At 32.1% G+C, this 17,534-nt stretch overlaps 1 protein-coding gene across 2 annotated transcripts; it reads right to left on the bottom strand.

The window, feature by feature from the left end:
• Positions 1 to 11,236: 11,236 nt before the first annotated feature.
• On the bottom strand, positions 11,237 to 15,821 carry LOC109817262 (calcium-binding protein CBP). 2 transcript variants are annotated; one of them, XR_014428150.1, is made up of 6 exons: positions 15,204 to 15,821; positions 13,331 to 13,377; positions 13,050 to 13,225; positions 12,645 to 12,663; positions 11,576 to 11,735; positions 11,237 to 11,455 (listed from the first exon to the last, which is right to left on the bottom strand). XR_014428150.1 is itself a non-coding variant. In XM_083060557.1 (5 exons), exons 1-5 carry the CDS (start codon positions 15,685 to 15,687, stop codon positions 11,631 to 11,633), a joined length of 831 nt encoding a protein of 276 aa, XP_082916683.1. In that variant the 5' UTR covers positions 15,688 to 15,820; the 3' UTR covers positions 11,457 to 11,630. The 2 variants fall into 2 exon arrangements, 1 of the variants encoding a protein (XP_082916683.1); XM_083060557.1 differs by lacking the exon at positions 11,237 to 11,455 and having other exon boundaries at positions 11,457 to 11,735; positions 15,204 to 15,820.
• Positions 15,822 to 17,534: the final 1,713 nt, after the last annotated feature.

Raw genomic sequence — 17,534 nt, 5'->3', positions numbered from 1 at the left:
CAGAGTTGCGAGGAATTAGCTACAATATCGCAAGGGATAATTGCGACGGAGTGGCGAAAGATTAGCGAGGAAATAATTAAACAATATTTTGCGATAGAGTAGCGACAAAGTAGCTAAGGATATCTTGCGAATGTTTTGTGACGTTTTAGCGAGTAAATATTAAATGCAATTAGCGAGGAAATTTAGGTTCTACATTTGCGAGGCGATAGCGACGAATTAGCGGCACAAATTTGCGACGGACTAGCGAAGATGGTTGCGAGGGAAAAGCGAAGGAATGTAGCGAGGGAATTGCGGGGGATATGCATCCATCGGTAATTAGCGACTTGAATTTAGCGAGGGAATAGTCCTTCGCAAATCCCTCGCTAATCCCTCGCCATTTTGTTTAGCGAGGGATTTGTGAGGGATTTGCGAAGGATCTTTCCCTCTCTAATTCGCAATTTTCTTGTAGTGAACATGTCTGTTTGGGTTGATTAAGACTCTCATCAACAGCTCAAATAGGAGCATTTAACATAAAAGAAAGTTTTTGCCCAACTCAAACAATAATGTCTAAGGTTAAAATAATGTCTAAGGTTAAAACTCTAGTTGTAGAAGAACCTACTAAAGCCATCCCTATAGCCCAACACACCTCATTAGTAGCACTTGTTACAAAAGTTGAGACTATTGAACTAGCTGATGATAATGGAAAACTATCACTTGAAATGTTTGCATTAAAAGACATACCTTTGAGCTTGGGCACCTCCTAGTTCTACTTGACCCTCCACTACTAGAAGGATTGTATTCTAAGTCGGTTATTTTGCCATATCTACATTGGTTTTAAAACTGACTTAGATAAGGCCGTCGTAGATGAATGAACATATCTACGTCGGTTTTTAAAACTGACTTAGATGCATTTATACATTTAAGTCAGTTTTTACAAAACTGTCTTAGATGTGCACATACATCTAAGTCGGTTTTTATCAAAACTGACTTAGATGTATATATACACATCTAAGACGGTTTTTATTCAAAACCGACTTAGATGTATATATGCACATTTAAGACGGTTTTTATTCAAAACCGACTTAGATGTGCATATATACGGTTTTTGCTTAGAACCGCTATAGATTGTAGTTTTTTTTAACCAGGTTAATTTTTAAAATAAAATTGATTCAATTATAAATAACCTGCAAAAACTGATTCAATTATCCAATGTAAGAGAAACCAACAGAGACCAATTTGGGATCGTTATCATTATAGAAATGGCTCAATTACATCATTATATAATAAATATAATACTAAAGAAACAATATACTTGGAAACCAAGAGAGGCTAATCTAGTATCCATAAAGAAGAGTTTTTCTCTTACAAGGAGAAGAAAAGATCAAAAAAATTAGGTCACACTACATTAGACATGCACTGGGAAGCCTAATACTGAAAGCACATTCACCTATTTCTAAATTTTACATGTAATACTAGACCTTTTAACATGATCTATTTCTAAATTTTTCTAAAAACAAATTTCCCCAATGAATCCGAATGTCTTCCAATTTGGTTTCCCCCAATGGTGTAGCATCTTCAAAAAGCTGCAACATATATACATCATATATTAGTTACATCATAAAAAGAATTAAAAGAAATTAGTATTTTTAAATGTACCTCACTCCAACCATTTGTTACTCCCCCTACATCCAATTCATGACATAGTATCCACATTCATAATGTCCTTATTGTTTATAACTCTAAAACGAACACCAAATAAAGTAGTAATAATAGTTTTGTTTAATTAAGGTAATAAAAGAATTTCTTAGGCACATTGACTTTAATTACGAACCACTTACTTGTCATGGGGTAAATCCATTCTAAGTTCTTTGATAGTGCAGTAGATATACCACTCATGACATTATACACAGCCATAACACTAAAGAAAATAAAATGAACGTAAGTTACATAATTAAAATTTTATAATAAAGAGCATAAAAGTAAAACACGTATTACAAATTAAAATTTACCTTTTAACTAAATGTTTGACATGTATAGGACTCTGGATGAAGTAAAAGAGGAGCATGTTCAGACATACCAGGAAGATGAAAGGCAACGCATGCATAGGACTCTGGATGAAGTAATGGAGGGAAATTACTATTAAAAAATCACATGTTAAAAAAGAATATATAGTAAACAAATGAAACACTCACAAATAACTGAGTATACAAATTAACTGATACAATGTTATTGCAGTTTAATTAATATTTTTGAATTTAAGTTCTGTACATCATAATTATTAAAATATTTGGAAGAAAAGTTCTGTCCATAACAATTTTAAATAAGATTGTTTCTGCTAAATGATACTTGTGTTCTTTATAGAAAAAAAATTACATATTTTAAATATGCTAGATTGAATTTATTTCACTACAAAAAAAAGTAAATAATGTTTCTTATTAGAAATAATAGTGGTTAAAATCATCATTATTTACATAAATAATGATTTCTTACATCGCCATAATTCTTTTAACTACGTTAATAATGACTTTTTAGATTTAGAATGTGGCAGTTCAAACTATCAAAATTGTATGAAAATAATGAAATAAACAAAGCAAAAAATAATGATAAAATAATATTTTGGTTGTAGGATCCATTGTTGGGGTTGACTATAGGGAGACAAAATCACTTAAAAAGGGAAACTGTTACATAGTTAGCACAAGCCCTCCAAATGTATACAAAGCTTACCTTAATCAGTTTCAAAAAGACTTTAAATTGTTTCTGAAATCACGTTCGGAGGAACTTGTGTATGGAGGAGCAATGGTCTTGGTGTTTTCTGGCAACACTGGAACTCCTAGAAGAACTTGTTGGGAAATAATTAGTCTAATACTCAATGACATGTTCTTGGAGGTAAATAACAAATTTTCTTTTATTGATTAATGTCTCTTGAAATTAATCATGTCTTTATATTTAAGAATATATTCATGCCGCAGGGTTTGATTGAAGAAGAAAAATTGGATTCCTTTAACATACCAGTGTTTGAACCTACGATTGAGGAAGTAAGGCATGTAATTAAGGAAGAAGGATCATTCTTTGTTCAAAGATTAGAGATTTGTAACGTGCCTTGGGATGAGTGCATAAATGATGATGGTGGTGATTTTTTTCTTGATGGAAATATAAGAGCCAAAGTCATCACCAAGCACGCAAGAGCAGTAATGGAGCCTCTCTTGTCCGTAAGTTTTGGTGCACAAGTTATAAATGAAGTATTCATCAGGTTTCAAAAGAAAATTGTGCAACTTATGGAGGTGGAGAAATTGGAGAGTGGTGCATTTGTGATGTCCGTTACAAAAATTGCTTGAAGAGGTTTTTCTCGATGGAAGATCTTAAAAATTCTTTTGTGGATTTGTTTTGATTTGGTGAACTGAAGAAGCTACTCTAGTTCAAGCTTAAAATCTATATATCAGTGTGTCACAAATATTAAAAATAATGACTTAAGAGTGTGAGTTAGTACTTAGTAGACAAGTATATATAACTTAGCCTCAATTTGGCTTGATACAGGTTCTGACACAATAACATATAAAAATACTGAAGCTGACTTATATACAATGTAACTCTCAGACTGTTATGGTAGTCATTACTCATTAGATCTCATTAACCAAAGTACACATGTGATACCCAACAACAGATGCTGCATAATTTAATGTAAGTGGGAAATGAATTCAATCATATGAAGAGCAAATCAAATTCACAAGACACTTACGTGTTCTTGAATGGAGTTAAACCAAAGCTAGGGAAGTTGTCAAATTCGCATGAATTCCCAATACCACTGAAGAACCACTTAAAGCAACTCCAAAAGAAACTTATGCTTAGATATTTCCAAGCTGCCGAACTTGATTTCTGTAAGATTCTCATAGACAATAGATTAATATATATTAAAAGGAAGAAGATGGAAACAAAATAATCAATGCATAAAAAATTTAAAGGGGCTAAAAGGTTAAAGGTGTTGAAGCAGGGGAGAGTTATGACAAAATTGGGCTTAAATTTATTAAAGCTGCTATATATCTAAATGTGAAAAACAGAAAGTGACAAGTGTAATTACCGTGTAGTTGGATTTGTACCAATCTCCAATGAGAACAGTGTAATCTCCAGAGGGATCAGGGAAGGGTACTGGAATTCTTGGTCTGCTGAGAATCCTGATGCCTCCGAAACCACCTGCGGCTTTGTGGAATGCAAGAGATGGGAAGTAGTAAAAGCTCCCAATTTGATCCTTCACTTGAAGTATGTATGTGAAGCTCCTAATTAACATTAAATACAAATTTAACATTATTTATAATTATTTTAATTTTTAAAAAACTCATAAATATCTATGAATAATTGTAAGTATTTACAAAATGGATCCCATCCCTGTTCCTAATTACAAGTCTATAAACCATGTTAAACTAGTTTGAACATCGTAAGCAAATAGTATATCACAAAAATATAACAATTTTAATGAAAATGAGAAGTTAATTGTATTTTCCACTCTTATGCCATAACCTTAAGAAACTTAAAAAGGAACTAAAATAGTATATGTATATATGAAGTCATAAAACTGCATCAATAACAACATATAACTTGCCTGATAGTTGCACAATATTTCAATAGAAGGTTTTTTCTACAACTGAATGCAACCAAGCTGTTATCACTCTGTCATAATAGGTTTGTTCTCACTGGCTTTGGGTTTCTGCTCTTTAGGCTTCTGCTCATCAGTTTTCCTGACACAGTTCAATTTGATTAACATTAACAACATAGAATCAGAAACAAGACCAAGATTATATACTACGAAAAATAACAATCTATCGCATCACAAAAGAGAAATGAAGTTCAGGCATCATTAATGCACATCTATACAGGAGCATCTTTAACAACTCTACCTGTTATCCACACAGAAAAATGAGATTTAATAAAAATGGGAAGCATATAGCTTCAGAGTTGAAGTTTGTAATAGAAAAGTGTTTTGATGATATAATTTTCTTTAAAAGTTTCTTTAACTCAGAAGTACATTTGTGTTTAGAATTGAAGAATGCATACTTCAATTTTCATCCCCCCGGAATCATCAAATACTCCCTAGAATTGAATAGCTCTCCTAAAAAATAGTGCACGCATGAAGTACAGCAAAATCAACCATAGAGTTAAATATAAGATGTCTACGTCATTTTGTAACAAAAATTGTTTAAATAAAGATAAAGCTCTCAACAACCATTTGGCTAATTTATAAGTTGCCCCTATACAAAACTAAAAAAACTACTGACATAAAAATTAAAAGGCAGACTTATCATGAGGTCAGAACCATAGAAACAAGAGTAAATGAAGTCAAATTTAACAACAATATCTGATCAAGCAGTTTACCATGATTATAAGTATCCAATCAAACAAACAACACAAGTTATTTAACAAATCAAGATGAATGTGTGCTGGTTGACATTAACGTACTTAAACCCACCAAATTATTATGGAAACTGCACAACAGAATACCCTGTGATCAACTGAAAAATATAAACTCACTGCAGAAAATCTACATACAATCTTACAGTCATCATAGTGTGCCACCAATAGCACAATAGGATTTCACTAATTTCCATGATTACAAAACTATAACTCCTTCCATGGCAATGAAACCCAAAGTTAGCAACCACATAATAAACTAAATTAGTTACAGCAAAAAAAAAGTACCACTAATCTTCGTTAGCAAGTGTACTGGTCAGAAACAGACATTGAAGAGTATGTTCAACAAGTCTATTTACCTAATGTATAATTCTATATTAACCTTTTCATAATCTTGTTCATTAATTTGGAATACTTCAAGCAGTCCAACAAAAAAGTCCTCAGTGGATCCCAGACTCCGCATTCAATCATGTTACCTAAAACCTACCCCACCTTAGCAGGATAAGGCTTTCATCATTGCTACTTGCTACATACACCATAAATAAACTTACTAATAATTGTCATTCTGATAGCATTCATCGGTAACAGCTCCTTCACTTATCACATCCATCACAGGTAGCATACAACCACAATGAATGCATTTCAAGCATAGTATTTTAATCAGGATACAAATTGTGTATCAGATAGCTTATTTTCCAAATCAAGAATCAAATCGTGAATCGTAATATCCATGATCAATAATAAAACATAGCATATACATATAAAAGACACACAAAAGCACTCTAGCAGCATTTTATCATAAATAAACATATGAAAAATGACCACACTTATATGTAGAACCAGAAGATTACCACTTAAACAGTTATGCAAAGCCACTTGTTGAGGATTCAAATTTATTTTTTAAAAAAAAAAATTTCGTAGCGCAAGTCAATCCAACACAAAACATTGTCCCACGAAGCATGTCTAAGTCTAAGTGTGTCTGTGTTCCTTCATTTCTTATCTTAAAGGATTAAGTAAGGAGAAGCATACGCCATAATGAGAAACTAAAAAACAATATAAAAAAAATAACAATCATGCTAACTTCCTAATTCAACAAATTCACACAGAGTAACGAAGAACAAAACAAAATAACAACGCCATTCTCCCTATTCTCTCTAGCAACTCAAAAACCTAGAGTCATTGACCCAGATAAAAAACAAAAACAAAAACAAAAACCCTTCAATGAATTACAGAAAAAAAAATCACAAGCAGATAAGAAAAGATAAAAACTTGAAAATAATCGCATTGGAATAATAGCCCACGATTGAGATTGAGATTGAGAGAGAGAAAATGAGAGAGAGAAAAAACCTCTTATCATAGGAGCTTCCCTTTTGGTTGAGGAAGGATCGGAAAAGAGGAAGGGGGAAATACTTCGTTTCTGAAATAATGTTAGGGCAAATGCTTTTTGGCTTTGTTATTTGTTTCGTTGCGAGACTGAACGGAACGCATGAATGGAGGGGGAAGGCACAAATTTTGGGCCTCCATCTAAGTCGATTTTACACAAAAACCGTTGTAGATCACTTCACATCTAAGTCAATTTTACCAAAAACCGTCGTAGATAGTATTGACCTCTTTTATTTACAAAAAGGCCACTGCATCTTATTCTACATCGTTTTTCAGTAAACCGACTTAGATTGAGCGACTTAGATTATTCTTTTTGTAGTAGTGCTCGCAACCAAGAAGTTTTCATCTCTAAGGTGCCACTAAAAGAGGATGTTGATATATTGAGTGTTGACTCAAAAGAGGAAGTTAAGCTTGAACGTCTGATGGAATAAGCCATCATAGGCGAAGAGTATGTAGCACCCTTATCTATGACTCCACAAAGAGGTCCCCATACTTCAACATGAAGAAGCACCTCTAGATGTGTTACTGCGAGAAGTAACTCATCACCATCCATCCTAGAACATGCACCATCACTCATGTTTGGCCCATTGATCTATATGGTTAGCAATTTGTCCCATTGATCTGTATAGTTAGCATTGTTTGGATGATTAAACCTTGTGAATCATCAATCAGCAGCACCACAAACTTGAAGATGAATGTCATTTCAAGACTACTTTGGAGTTAAGTTATAAGGGAACCCCTCATAATCTTCCTCTAATGATTGGTGGGCCAAGAAGACCATGCATGATCCAACCTTGGACCAAATTCTTCCTAACTGAATACAAGACCAAGGTTGTGCAACACTTTGTCTGCAAAAGGGAGGAGAAGAAGGTTAACTACCTTAAGGATGTAAGGTATATGAGATCTGCTCAATGCCATCAGTCTTGGGTCTCCAGTGTTGATAAGGATTACCCCTTGTATGCAATGCGAACCTCCGCTCGATAGACTCCACCATCTATAGCCGCTCTATACTCTGACAACAACGCTCTCTACCAACCATGTCACAAATTTCATTATGACATTCCCTATAATTTTCAATTTTTTAGGCATTTACCTATAGATATTGTTTTCTTTTATGTTTTTTCTGAAAGTTCTCCCCATCCCAATCCACCTGAACCTGAACCAGTTCAATCTACTCATGAAGACACTTTGACCCTACTGGTCCACTTTCTCATTCAAGCCCTCCTTGTCTCCATTCAAAGGCAACGTTGGTCTGAGTGTAAATTCTAGAAGCTAAATGTAGAGATTAGCTCAATGAGGACTCTGGTTAATTTGGACTAGCTTTTGCTAGTTCCAAAAGGAGTAGTATTTCTTTATTTTTAGCGCTTTCTTTTTGCTTTTGCTTACATACTCTTTTTACTTCATATTTTTCTCATCCTTATTCACATTGTGCATTCTTACTCATTTCTCAGTCCCTTTTTTGTTTGAGGGCTTGATCCTTATATAATAGCTTCAGAGAAAATGACCATTGTAGCAACGTTCAAAATTTAAACATTCAAATTTCCCTGAATTACTTTGTTTGTCTTCCCAATTGTTCTTTAGAGGGCACTGTAGATGCATTTAATGTGAGCATTAAATTCTAATCAGAGATGCGTGTATCCCCTGTCTATTCTAGGCAGCTACTTATCATCTCTTTCTTTTATTTTGAGTATGACAGAGTGGTGTCAGAGCAGAGTCATTCTTTTCAATGTCTTGTCCGAGATATCAGAGAAAATGATCATTGTAGCAACATTCAAAATTTAAACATTCAAATTTCCCTGAATTGCTTTGTTTGTCTTCCTAACTATTCTTTAGAGGATACTATAGATGCATTTAATGCGAGCATTAAATGCTAATCAAAGATGCGTGTATCCTCTATCTGATCTAGGCAACTAGTTATCATATTTTTCTTCTGTTTTGAGTGTGATAGAGTGGTGTCATAGTAGAGTCGTTATTTTCAATGTTTTGTTCAAGATATCTTGGATTTTCTTTTTCTATCCTGACACAATGATTTGACGTTCCCTTTTTGAAAGCTTTCATTTTCTTCAAGAAACCTTCCTTATTCGATTTGTTAAGGAATAAAGTATTAATGCTTCATCAAGGAATAGTCTAACAATATAACGAGAAATAAATATGACATTTATTTCATATCATATGTTTCATCTGGTGTGTTTCGTCTTACAAACAAAATATGTCAGTACTTCATTTGAAATGCTTTCTTTTGAAAAAAATTTAGCTTCTTGTTTGTTGTTTTAGAGAAAGTCATTTTATGAAACTTTAAGCATATCATCTAATCGTCTTACTCAATAAAACCTTTGATATGATACAAAAGGTGTTTTACTCTATAATTGTTATATGACACGAATGATCCTCATTATGGATCGGTGGTTTAGAAGTGTTTTAAGTTGCTATGTTTGCTTTCTATTAATCCTTGATACAAAGTCGAAAGTATTTTAGAAACTATATGGACATCATATAGAGTATGTATGAGTGAATGTTCTTTGTACTCTTCTAAGAAGAAATAAAGTCATTCTTACTTACCTTTCGTGTGTTAAGTACAAGATTGATTATCAAAAGACAAAGGTCTCATCATTTTTGTATAATTACATTGTGATAGATTAATTAACATGTTTAATGAAAGTACAATTTATGCATCTCCTCCACCATTCACACCACTAATTTTATCCACATCATTCATGCTAGGGTTGATGTGGGTTCCGTTTGTCGAAGATTGACTACTGTCACCTACCCTCACCTTAGTTGCCTTCTAGTTGACTTATCTATTTTAACGTCTGGGTAGCAACATGCTATGTGACCATATTTGTCACATCGTTTGTAGATCAAACATAAACATTCGTACTCCACATGGAACCAGTGCTTACTCAACCAAAATTTCCCCATAACTAGTTGATTGAGATCTATTTCAATACAGACCCTCGCGAACTTTCCACATGATGCATTGATTGTTCTCATATCAACTTTAATTGGCTTTCCCACCATTGTAGTAAAGGCCAATAGGATGCTTTCGTCATAGTATTCTAATCCAAGAGATGAAAAATAGATTCATACCATAATATTGTTTATTTTCACCTCTGAGGCTACAAAATCAAGCAATCATGACCTTACAACCAAATAATGATCAAACATCATCCACGAGCAACCACTGAAACTCTGTCCCGATCTTGAGACATATCAAATTTTACAATGTAAAAGCCAAACCCCACATCCACCATCTCAAAGTCCCCAAGAGGTTTCCATATAGCAATATATCCCTTATGACAAAGAAGCTCAAATACTTTCTTAACAACTTGATAATAATTGTGTCCTTCCAAGCTTCCAAATATCTTGAAGAAGAGACTCATCAATGTAACACTTTGGTCGGGGGTGATTCTCATCTTCAAATTCAATGTTGAACTTGTCAGTCAGTGTTAGATCAATTGATTCTCTCCTAGCAGGAATTTTTTAATCGCCCATCGTTAGGTCACAAAAGATTTCCTTCCCTTATTGCTTTCAACCCTGTGGTTTTAATTGAGGTTGTTACTTTCAACCCTATTTAATAGTTTTGATTGGAATTGTTACTTTCAACCCGGTTGATGGTTTTGATTGGGGTGGAACATCCTATTTTCTATCCACTTCATTCCCGTTTGCCATTTCTAATATATGTAGTTTTTCTCTTTCACTTTACTTTTCATTCTCTTAATTTTCTATCTCCCCTGCATCTAAAATCCTATAATTTGATTTTAAATTTGTACATTTAAAAAAAGATATTCTATTTAGAAAAAATAGTCTTATAAGCCTTCTCATTGTTATTAATATTTTAAAATGCTCATAATAAATAAATAATATATACTAAAATTATTTTTTATATGTATTCAAATTTGTATTAAAGAAAGAATTTATATGTTCAAAATATATTTATCGTAGAATGTTATTATAACTATATAAATCATGAATTCAAAATTATTTATTTTTCATAAATTTTAATTATATAAAATAAACATTTATTCGATATATTTCGCAAATTTAAGATAGTAACAAAGTATTCATCATTAACAATTTTTTACTATTTTAAACTTTTGAAAATTATAATTTTTTATATTTGAAAATTAACTTTCAACACAAATTATTAGTCTAATCGTGTTATTACTGCTAATAGTGTAAAGTTAAAGAAGACAAAATAAATTCAAAAAAAAAAAAAAAAGACCAAATATTTAAATTTTCCTTCTAATAAGTCAGGCCACGTTTTTTTAATAGAATTATTTTGGTAACCTTTTTACCAATTATTATCTTTAAAATAATACAGATACTTTAAAACTTCAGCACAACAAAAAGAAAAATACACTCAATATTTGAAGTATTAAGATTATAAATAAAATAAACATAATTAATTCAAATAAACTTTAAAATATAAATTAAAAGAGCATCATTTAAAAAAAAAAAAAAAAAACAACATACATAATGAATTTAAAAGTTAATATTAGGAGAAAAAAAATTAACAAAGGCGAGTATTCATAAATTATCAATGACAAGTATTCTTAACCTAGATATATCTTCCAAATAAGATGCCCTAGTCGTTATTCAGTCATTCATTAGCATTTAGCAGTACCAGGGAATCGCATTTTCAACGCTTCAGCTTCATTCACATACACACACAGCACCAAAGAGCATCAACAAACTGAAAAGATAGTATTTTAGGATTTGGTTATTTATAAAGTTAACAGCAGGAAATACTAGCATATTAAAAGGCTGGCAAATGGCAATAGTAAAAGTAATATACCCACACACAATTTCATACCAAATAGAGCACGGCATTTACAAAGCCAACCAACCACACACACAACATTACTTTCCTAAGCTATTAGGAATGGCAGGACTGTCAGCATAAACGATTCATAGGAAAAGGTTGCAGAGCCAGAGTATGCAGTATCCTTCTCCTTGAATTTGTCAGTTAGACCCTGCAATACACAATTAAACAGTGAGATATTTCCATGGGAAAAAAAATACAAATGCATCAAGCTTCATTTAAACATAAACCTTTCACTAGAGCAGGACTTACGATTCATACTAAGGAATAGGACCAACTTGAATATGTTTAATGAATCACCTTAATTAACACTAAATTTCATGAAAAGGATCGTGTGCTTTTACTAATCTTACAAAGTCAACTATCTAGAAACAACGTGAAGCAGAACATGAAAACATAGGAACTTGTAATTTTTAAGTTCAACTCACTTCTCATTTAGCTACGGATGATAATATTTAGGAATCATTCAATCGATCAATCCTCATAGGTGATACTTATTTAGGAATCATTCAATCGATCAATCCTCATAGGTGATACTTATTTAGGAATTAATCCTTGTATAGTATAAAAAAAAACTAGTTTTAATTCCTATGCTACTTGAGCTTTTATTTCCTATAAAAGTTATACCCTGTAAATGCTCTCGGAGGGATCAAAGATTTAATTGAATTTCTTTTTTTCTCATTCCTAAATGAATGTTACGTAAACAGATGAAATGATTAATAATACCTTAAAAAACCTTATCCATGACATACCAAGCATTATCAGTGCTCGTGACAATAATGTTTAGCTTTGGAAACATGTAAGTTTTCTCAATAAACTAGCAAGATTTTAAAAGGTTCTAATGTTCTATATGGCTATGTAAAATATGCATGCCGTTCCATAAGCAGTATCTGATGCAATGCTGCTTAAGCCTGCTATCACTAGTTCATTACCATTGTCATTTTGTTTCTGTTCTTTTGACACTCGATAATAAATGAGAATATATAAATGAGAATATTAAGACGTAATCTTAATTGCAGAAACGGATAAATTAATAAATCACAATGATTTGATAGCTCACCTTAACAGTAAGAGAACACCTGCATTAGCAAACATGGAAATAGATCAATTTATAAACATTTAACACCAAAAATGAAAAGGTAAACATACTGCTGTTGTAAAGAGAATTTTTCAATTTTATTGAAAGTTTCTCCCATTTTAAATCTGAAAACTATGCTGCCTTCATTCTAAAACCTATAAAAAAAATATATGTATATTTTTAACAAAACCACTAAAAATACAAGTGTCTGAGCCTATGTGATTATTATGCAAGGACAATTTTCTTCTCTCTTGTTAGCTATAGTAAAACAAAACATTGGAATTTAAAAGAAAAGAAATAGAATAGACACCAAGTGGAGAATCCTTTTTCAAAGTATGAATATATTTGTGTCCAATAAAAGGATAAAGAATTGTAGAAAACCCATACTCGATGAAATTGTCATATTCTATAGCCTTGCTTTTTCCACCAGTTTTGTCAAACTTGGAGACGAGCAAATCCAATACCACAGGAGAAACAGCATAACCCATATTCAGCAGAGCATCTCGCAACTCAGTAGAATCAATTTTGCCACTTCTGTCCTTATCAAATCTCTCAAAAATGGACTGCAACAATAATCACTAAGTTAGAAGAATATGTTCCAATAAAAGAAGATAGCATGTCAGCCTGAAAATCAAGATCAACAAGGAATAAAAATAAAAAGGTCATACCCTCCAGTTCTGAAGACTGTAAAATAGAGATGTGAACTCCTTGGGTCCTGCAATGCATCAGGAAAAATTCTAACTGTAAATAGTCCTTTTTAGTTTGAAATCTTCATTACGTATACAAACTCTTCCAATTTTCAAATTATAACCTCAATATTTTACTAAATATCTAATTATTTATAGCAGGAGTTACATCAACAATCAGTTTCTGGGTCAACGCTTCACCTGCTACAATCCCAAATAATTGATTATGAACAGTAAAAAGTAAATTCAATTAGACAACATAGTGTTTTAAAATAAAATTCCACAGGCTTCTGTTTAACATATTTATTCAAGAAGCAGGGCAAATAATTTTCCAAATCTAATCCTAATAATCACCATTCAACACAACAAAATAAATTCTTATTAATTGAAAAGCAGTAATATTTCAGAAATATTTCTTAAATCAAACACAAAAAAGACTAAAATATAACCATTCATTAGTACAGTAGTTCAACTTAAAAAACAGTCATGGCATAGGCCGTCCTACTTTTATCCAACGCGCCACACCTAATCTAATAACACATTATGGCCAATTTTTTAACATTAATTTTTTTACACTTTTCCTAACATCTGAATTAACAAATTAAAAATAGCTATTACTCCATTCCTTGTAAGTGTCCCATTTTTAGAAAATTGTTTTTCTCATTTATTTGACATTTTTAAAATTCAAGATAACATTAATGATTATCCTGAATAAAATAACATGATTTTTTCAATTATACCCTTATTTTTACTTACTTTTTCATTTAATTTAGAAAATTATCATGAAAATTAAGACCAACTAATATACATTATTTGTAAAATATAAATTGCTTGAACCAGGCCTTGCACACAAATAAAAAATTGTAGAGTAGAAATGAAAAAAAAGGTACTACATAAAACTATTTTCACCGTCTTTTTATAATAATTGTCGTCGTAAGAAAAACAAATAAATACTAATAAACAGATGAAAAAAATATATAAATTTTATAAAATTAACTTTAAAAATAATCTTCTTTATTACAAAGAATACAGCAGTAAAATCACTTTCTATATAGAATTAATAAAAGAATAAAAAGAAAAGATAATTAATAACTCATTGAAAAGCCTTAATACTTCATTAAAAAGCCAATTATATTTGTGTGACAGGAGTATTCTATGAGAAATAGTAGAAAATTGATTGCATTTTTTATTTCTTACTACAAAACTTTAAAAAAGTAAAGGCTACAGTGTATAAAAAAAGTAACGGGGTTTGTAATCACTAATTACTAAGTATTTATATATTAAAAAAGAAGGAGTCAACGATTCTCAATGGTACAACAATCCATAAAAAAATGTACTGTAACAGCGTCACTCCATTCCGATTAAGTAATTACTTAAATTAAATTAAATTCATTTAAAATTAAATGAATTTAACCCTGTATTACCAAAAACAAAAAAAAAAAGAATTTAACCCAAGAGAACATGCCACGTGGAAGAAACGAAACCAGCACACAGAGTGAATCCTTGGTGCTACAAAACAGGCGCCCACAGCGTCCCCACAAAAGTCAGATCCGAAATTAAACTCGCAACGAAACGACACCGCACGCTCCCCGCGACACTCGAAGAAACAAAAGGCAACACGCAAAAACAGTACCGCGTTACGCCATTTCCATTACGACACGCGTTTCTCATGCAGCAGGTAAACCAAAACCAAAACAAAAAATAAAATAAAATAAAATAAGAAACGCGTCATTTCGAAACCCTGCGCAGCTTAGCCCCGTGCGCCGGAAACCCCGACCCGCGGCGCAATTTAGCGGAAATTCTAGGTTTCGTTGATTTGGCGAAAGAGAGAGAGAGAGAGAGAGAGAGAGCGTACCTATCTTCTTGACGTTGGTGTTGGTGAAGTGATACATGAGAAGATGAACGGTTCTGAGGCTGAAGCTTTGGTTATACGAAGATAACGCTCTCTGCATTTCCTTGTCGTCGATGAAGCCGCTTCCGTCTTGATCCGCCAGCTGGAAGCACGCCACCACGTTCGGGTCCGTGCCGGGCGGGAACGCCGACGGCACCAGCGACGCGAAGGGGCTCGCGTACGGCGCCGGTGACGGGTAACCGCCGCCGCTTCCGCCACCGTGGGAGTGGGAGTCTTCCTTGGGGGGTTTGCTGTAGGGGGCGGCGTAGGGGCCGGAGGGCTGGGCGTAGGGGGCGGACGGCTGGGAGTAGGGGGCGGCGGAGTAGGACTGGCCGGGCGGCGGGGCGCCGTAGGATTGGGGCGGCGGATGAGCGCCGTAGGGTTGCGAGGGCGGCGGAGCGCCGTAGCCGTAGCCGTAGTTGGGAGGCTGGTTGGGGTAGCCAGACATTTCGAAAAGGAATTTTTGAGTTCAGAAAAGGAAAAGGATGATTATTAATCGGGGATGACTATATTTTTATACTCAGAGAAAAAGAGAAAGACAAGTGCTTGCTTTATATATGCACACGGGGTGTTGGCTTCGCGTGTACCACTTCCAGCCAATTTTCAGTACTTAATATAGAAATTATTAGTTCTTTCAATTTATCTTTTTTTTTTTTTAAGTCTAAATTATGTTTTTAATTCTTAAAACATCATTATTTCTTTTATCTCATAATAAATGTTTTATACCATAATAAATATTATTTTTAAAAATGATAATTTTAAAACAAGTGTGATGTTGACTTTTGAATTAATTGTTTATTTTTTATTTATCCTCGTCATAATTTTTTAAAAAAATTATTGTTTTAAGCGTTTATGGTAAAAAAATAATAATCATATGATTAAAATTATTTATTTATTTATTAACTTCTTAATTTATGGAAAACAACCTAGGATATTTATCATGAGATAAAAGGAGTATTATTTTGCGCTTTATTTAATAGTTTTTATATATAAATGAAATTTTTTTTAATTATGTTATTAGTAAAATATATTTATTATGATTAATTTTTGTTAGAAAAATTGACTAGTTACCTTAGTAGGGTCTTTTTTCTTAATTGTATTTTTTTTATACATAAAACTCGAAGATAAAATATTATTTAAGGAGATTAATTACAATACTACTTTAACTAATGACTTGTTGAAATACATAAACTAAGATATACGATAATTTATTTTATAAAATGGTTTTAAGATTTTGTTATATTATTTTTAATTCATAAAATAAATATTACTCTTTTTTATTTGATAAGAAATTGTTACTCTTTTTCACTAGGTCAACTCCAATAGAGATAAAGTAGTACCTCCAATCGTAATTCAATGTTCAAAGCAGGGATAGAACTTCAATCCTTGGTTAAGGAATACAAGTATCAAACTATTTAGAGGAATGTATTGGATTAGGATTTCAATGAATTTTAAAAGATTTTTATTATAAATAAAGTTTTGTAATATTCGATAAAGACTAGTTTTTAATATAATAAGTCATGTGATATTCAATAAGGACAATCAGGATTTTTTTAAAAGTCCATCAAAATATAGTGATATTTAATTAAAACAATAAAAAAAATTAGGAGTCAATCAAAATCTAATGGTATTCAACTAAGATTTTTTTACTTAAAAAAAGTCCATTGGTATTAAAAAATATAAAGATTTCAATTGATCATTTTGAATGTTAGATTTTGTGAGACTTTTTTAATATAATTTATATGAAATTCCCTCATCAAAGAATCTCACTAAAATCTTTGAGATTGCGCGTGATTTTTTCTCTCTCTTAAATATTTTTCCTCTCCTTTCTTACTTCTCTCTCATATTCTTTTTCTTTCTCTCATCATTCTTGCTTCTATCTCATTTTCTCTTTTTTTATTCATTTATCTCTTCTTCTTCTTCTTCTTCTTCTTTTTTCTCCTTCTCTCTCACCTCTCTTGCTTCTCTTTCTCTTTATTCTCTATCTCTTTTATCTTTCTCTTTTTATTCACTTCTCTCATTTATTACTTTTTCTTTTTCTCATATCTTTTGTTTATCTATCAATTGATGTATAATTTATCAATATTTATTTTTTTAAATTATTTAATATTTAAAATGGTTTTTATATTATTAAATATTATTTATTGTCAAAATTTTTAAATTATGAAAATTTAACTATTTATTTTAATAAAATTCACATCATGCATGTTGCAACCCGAAAATTTCCGATCTCGCGACCTATGGTTTAGACATCCTTTTAAAAGTCTCATTAATTAAGGAATGTCCGGACACCAG

This window comes from Cajanus cajan, chromosome 7, assembly GCF_000230855.2.
Source record: "Cajanus cajan strain Asha chromosome 7, NIPB_CcT2T_4, whole genome shotgun sequence".
NCBI lineage: Eukaryota > Viridiplantae > Streptophyta > Magnoliopsida > Fabales > Fabaceae > Cajanus > Cajanus cajan.
The sequence above is the reverse complement of the archived record's forward strand: the minus strand, read 5'-3'. Positions and strand labels throughout refer to the sequence as shown.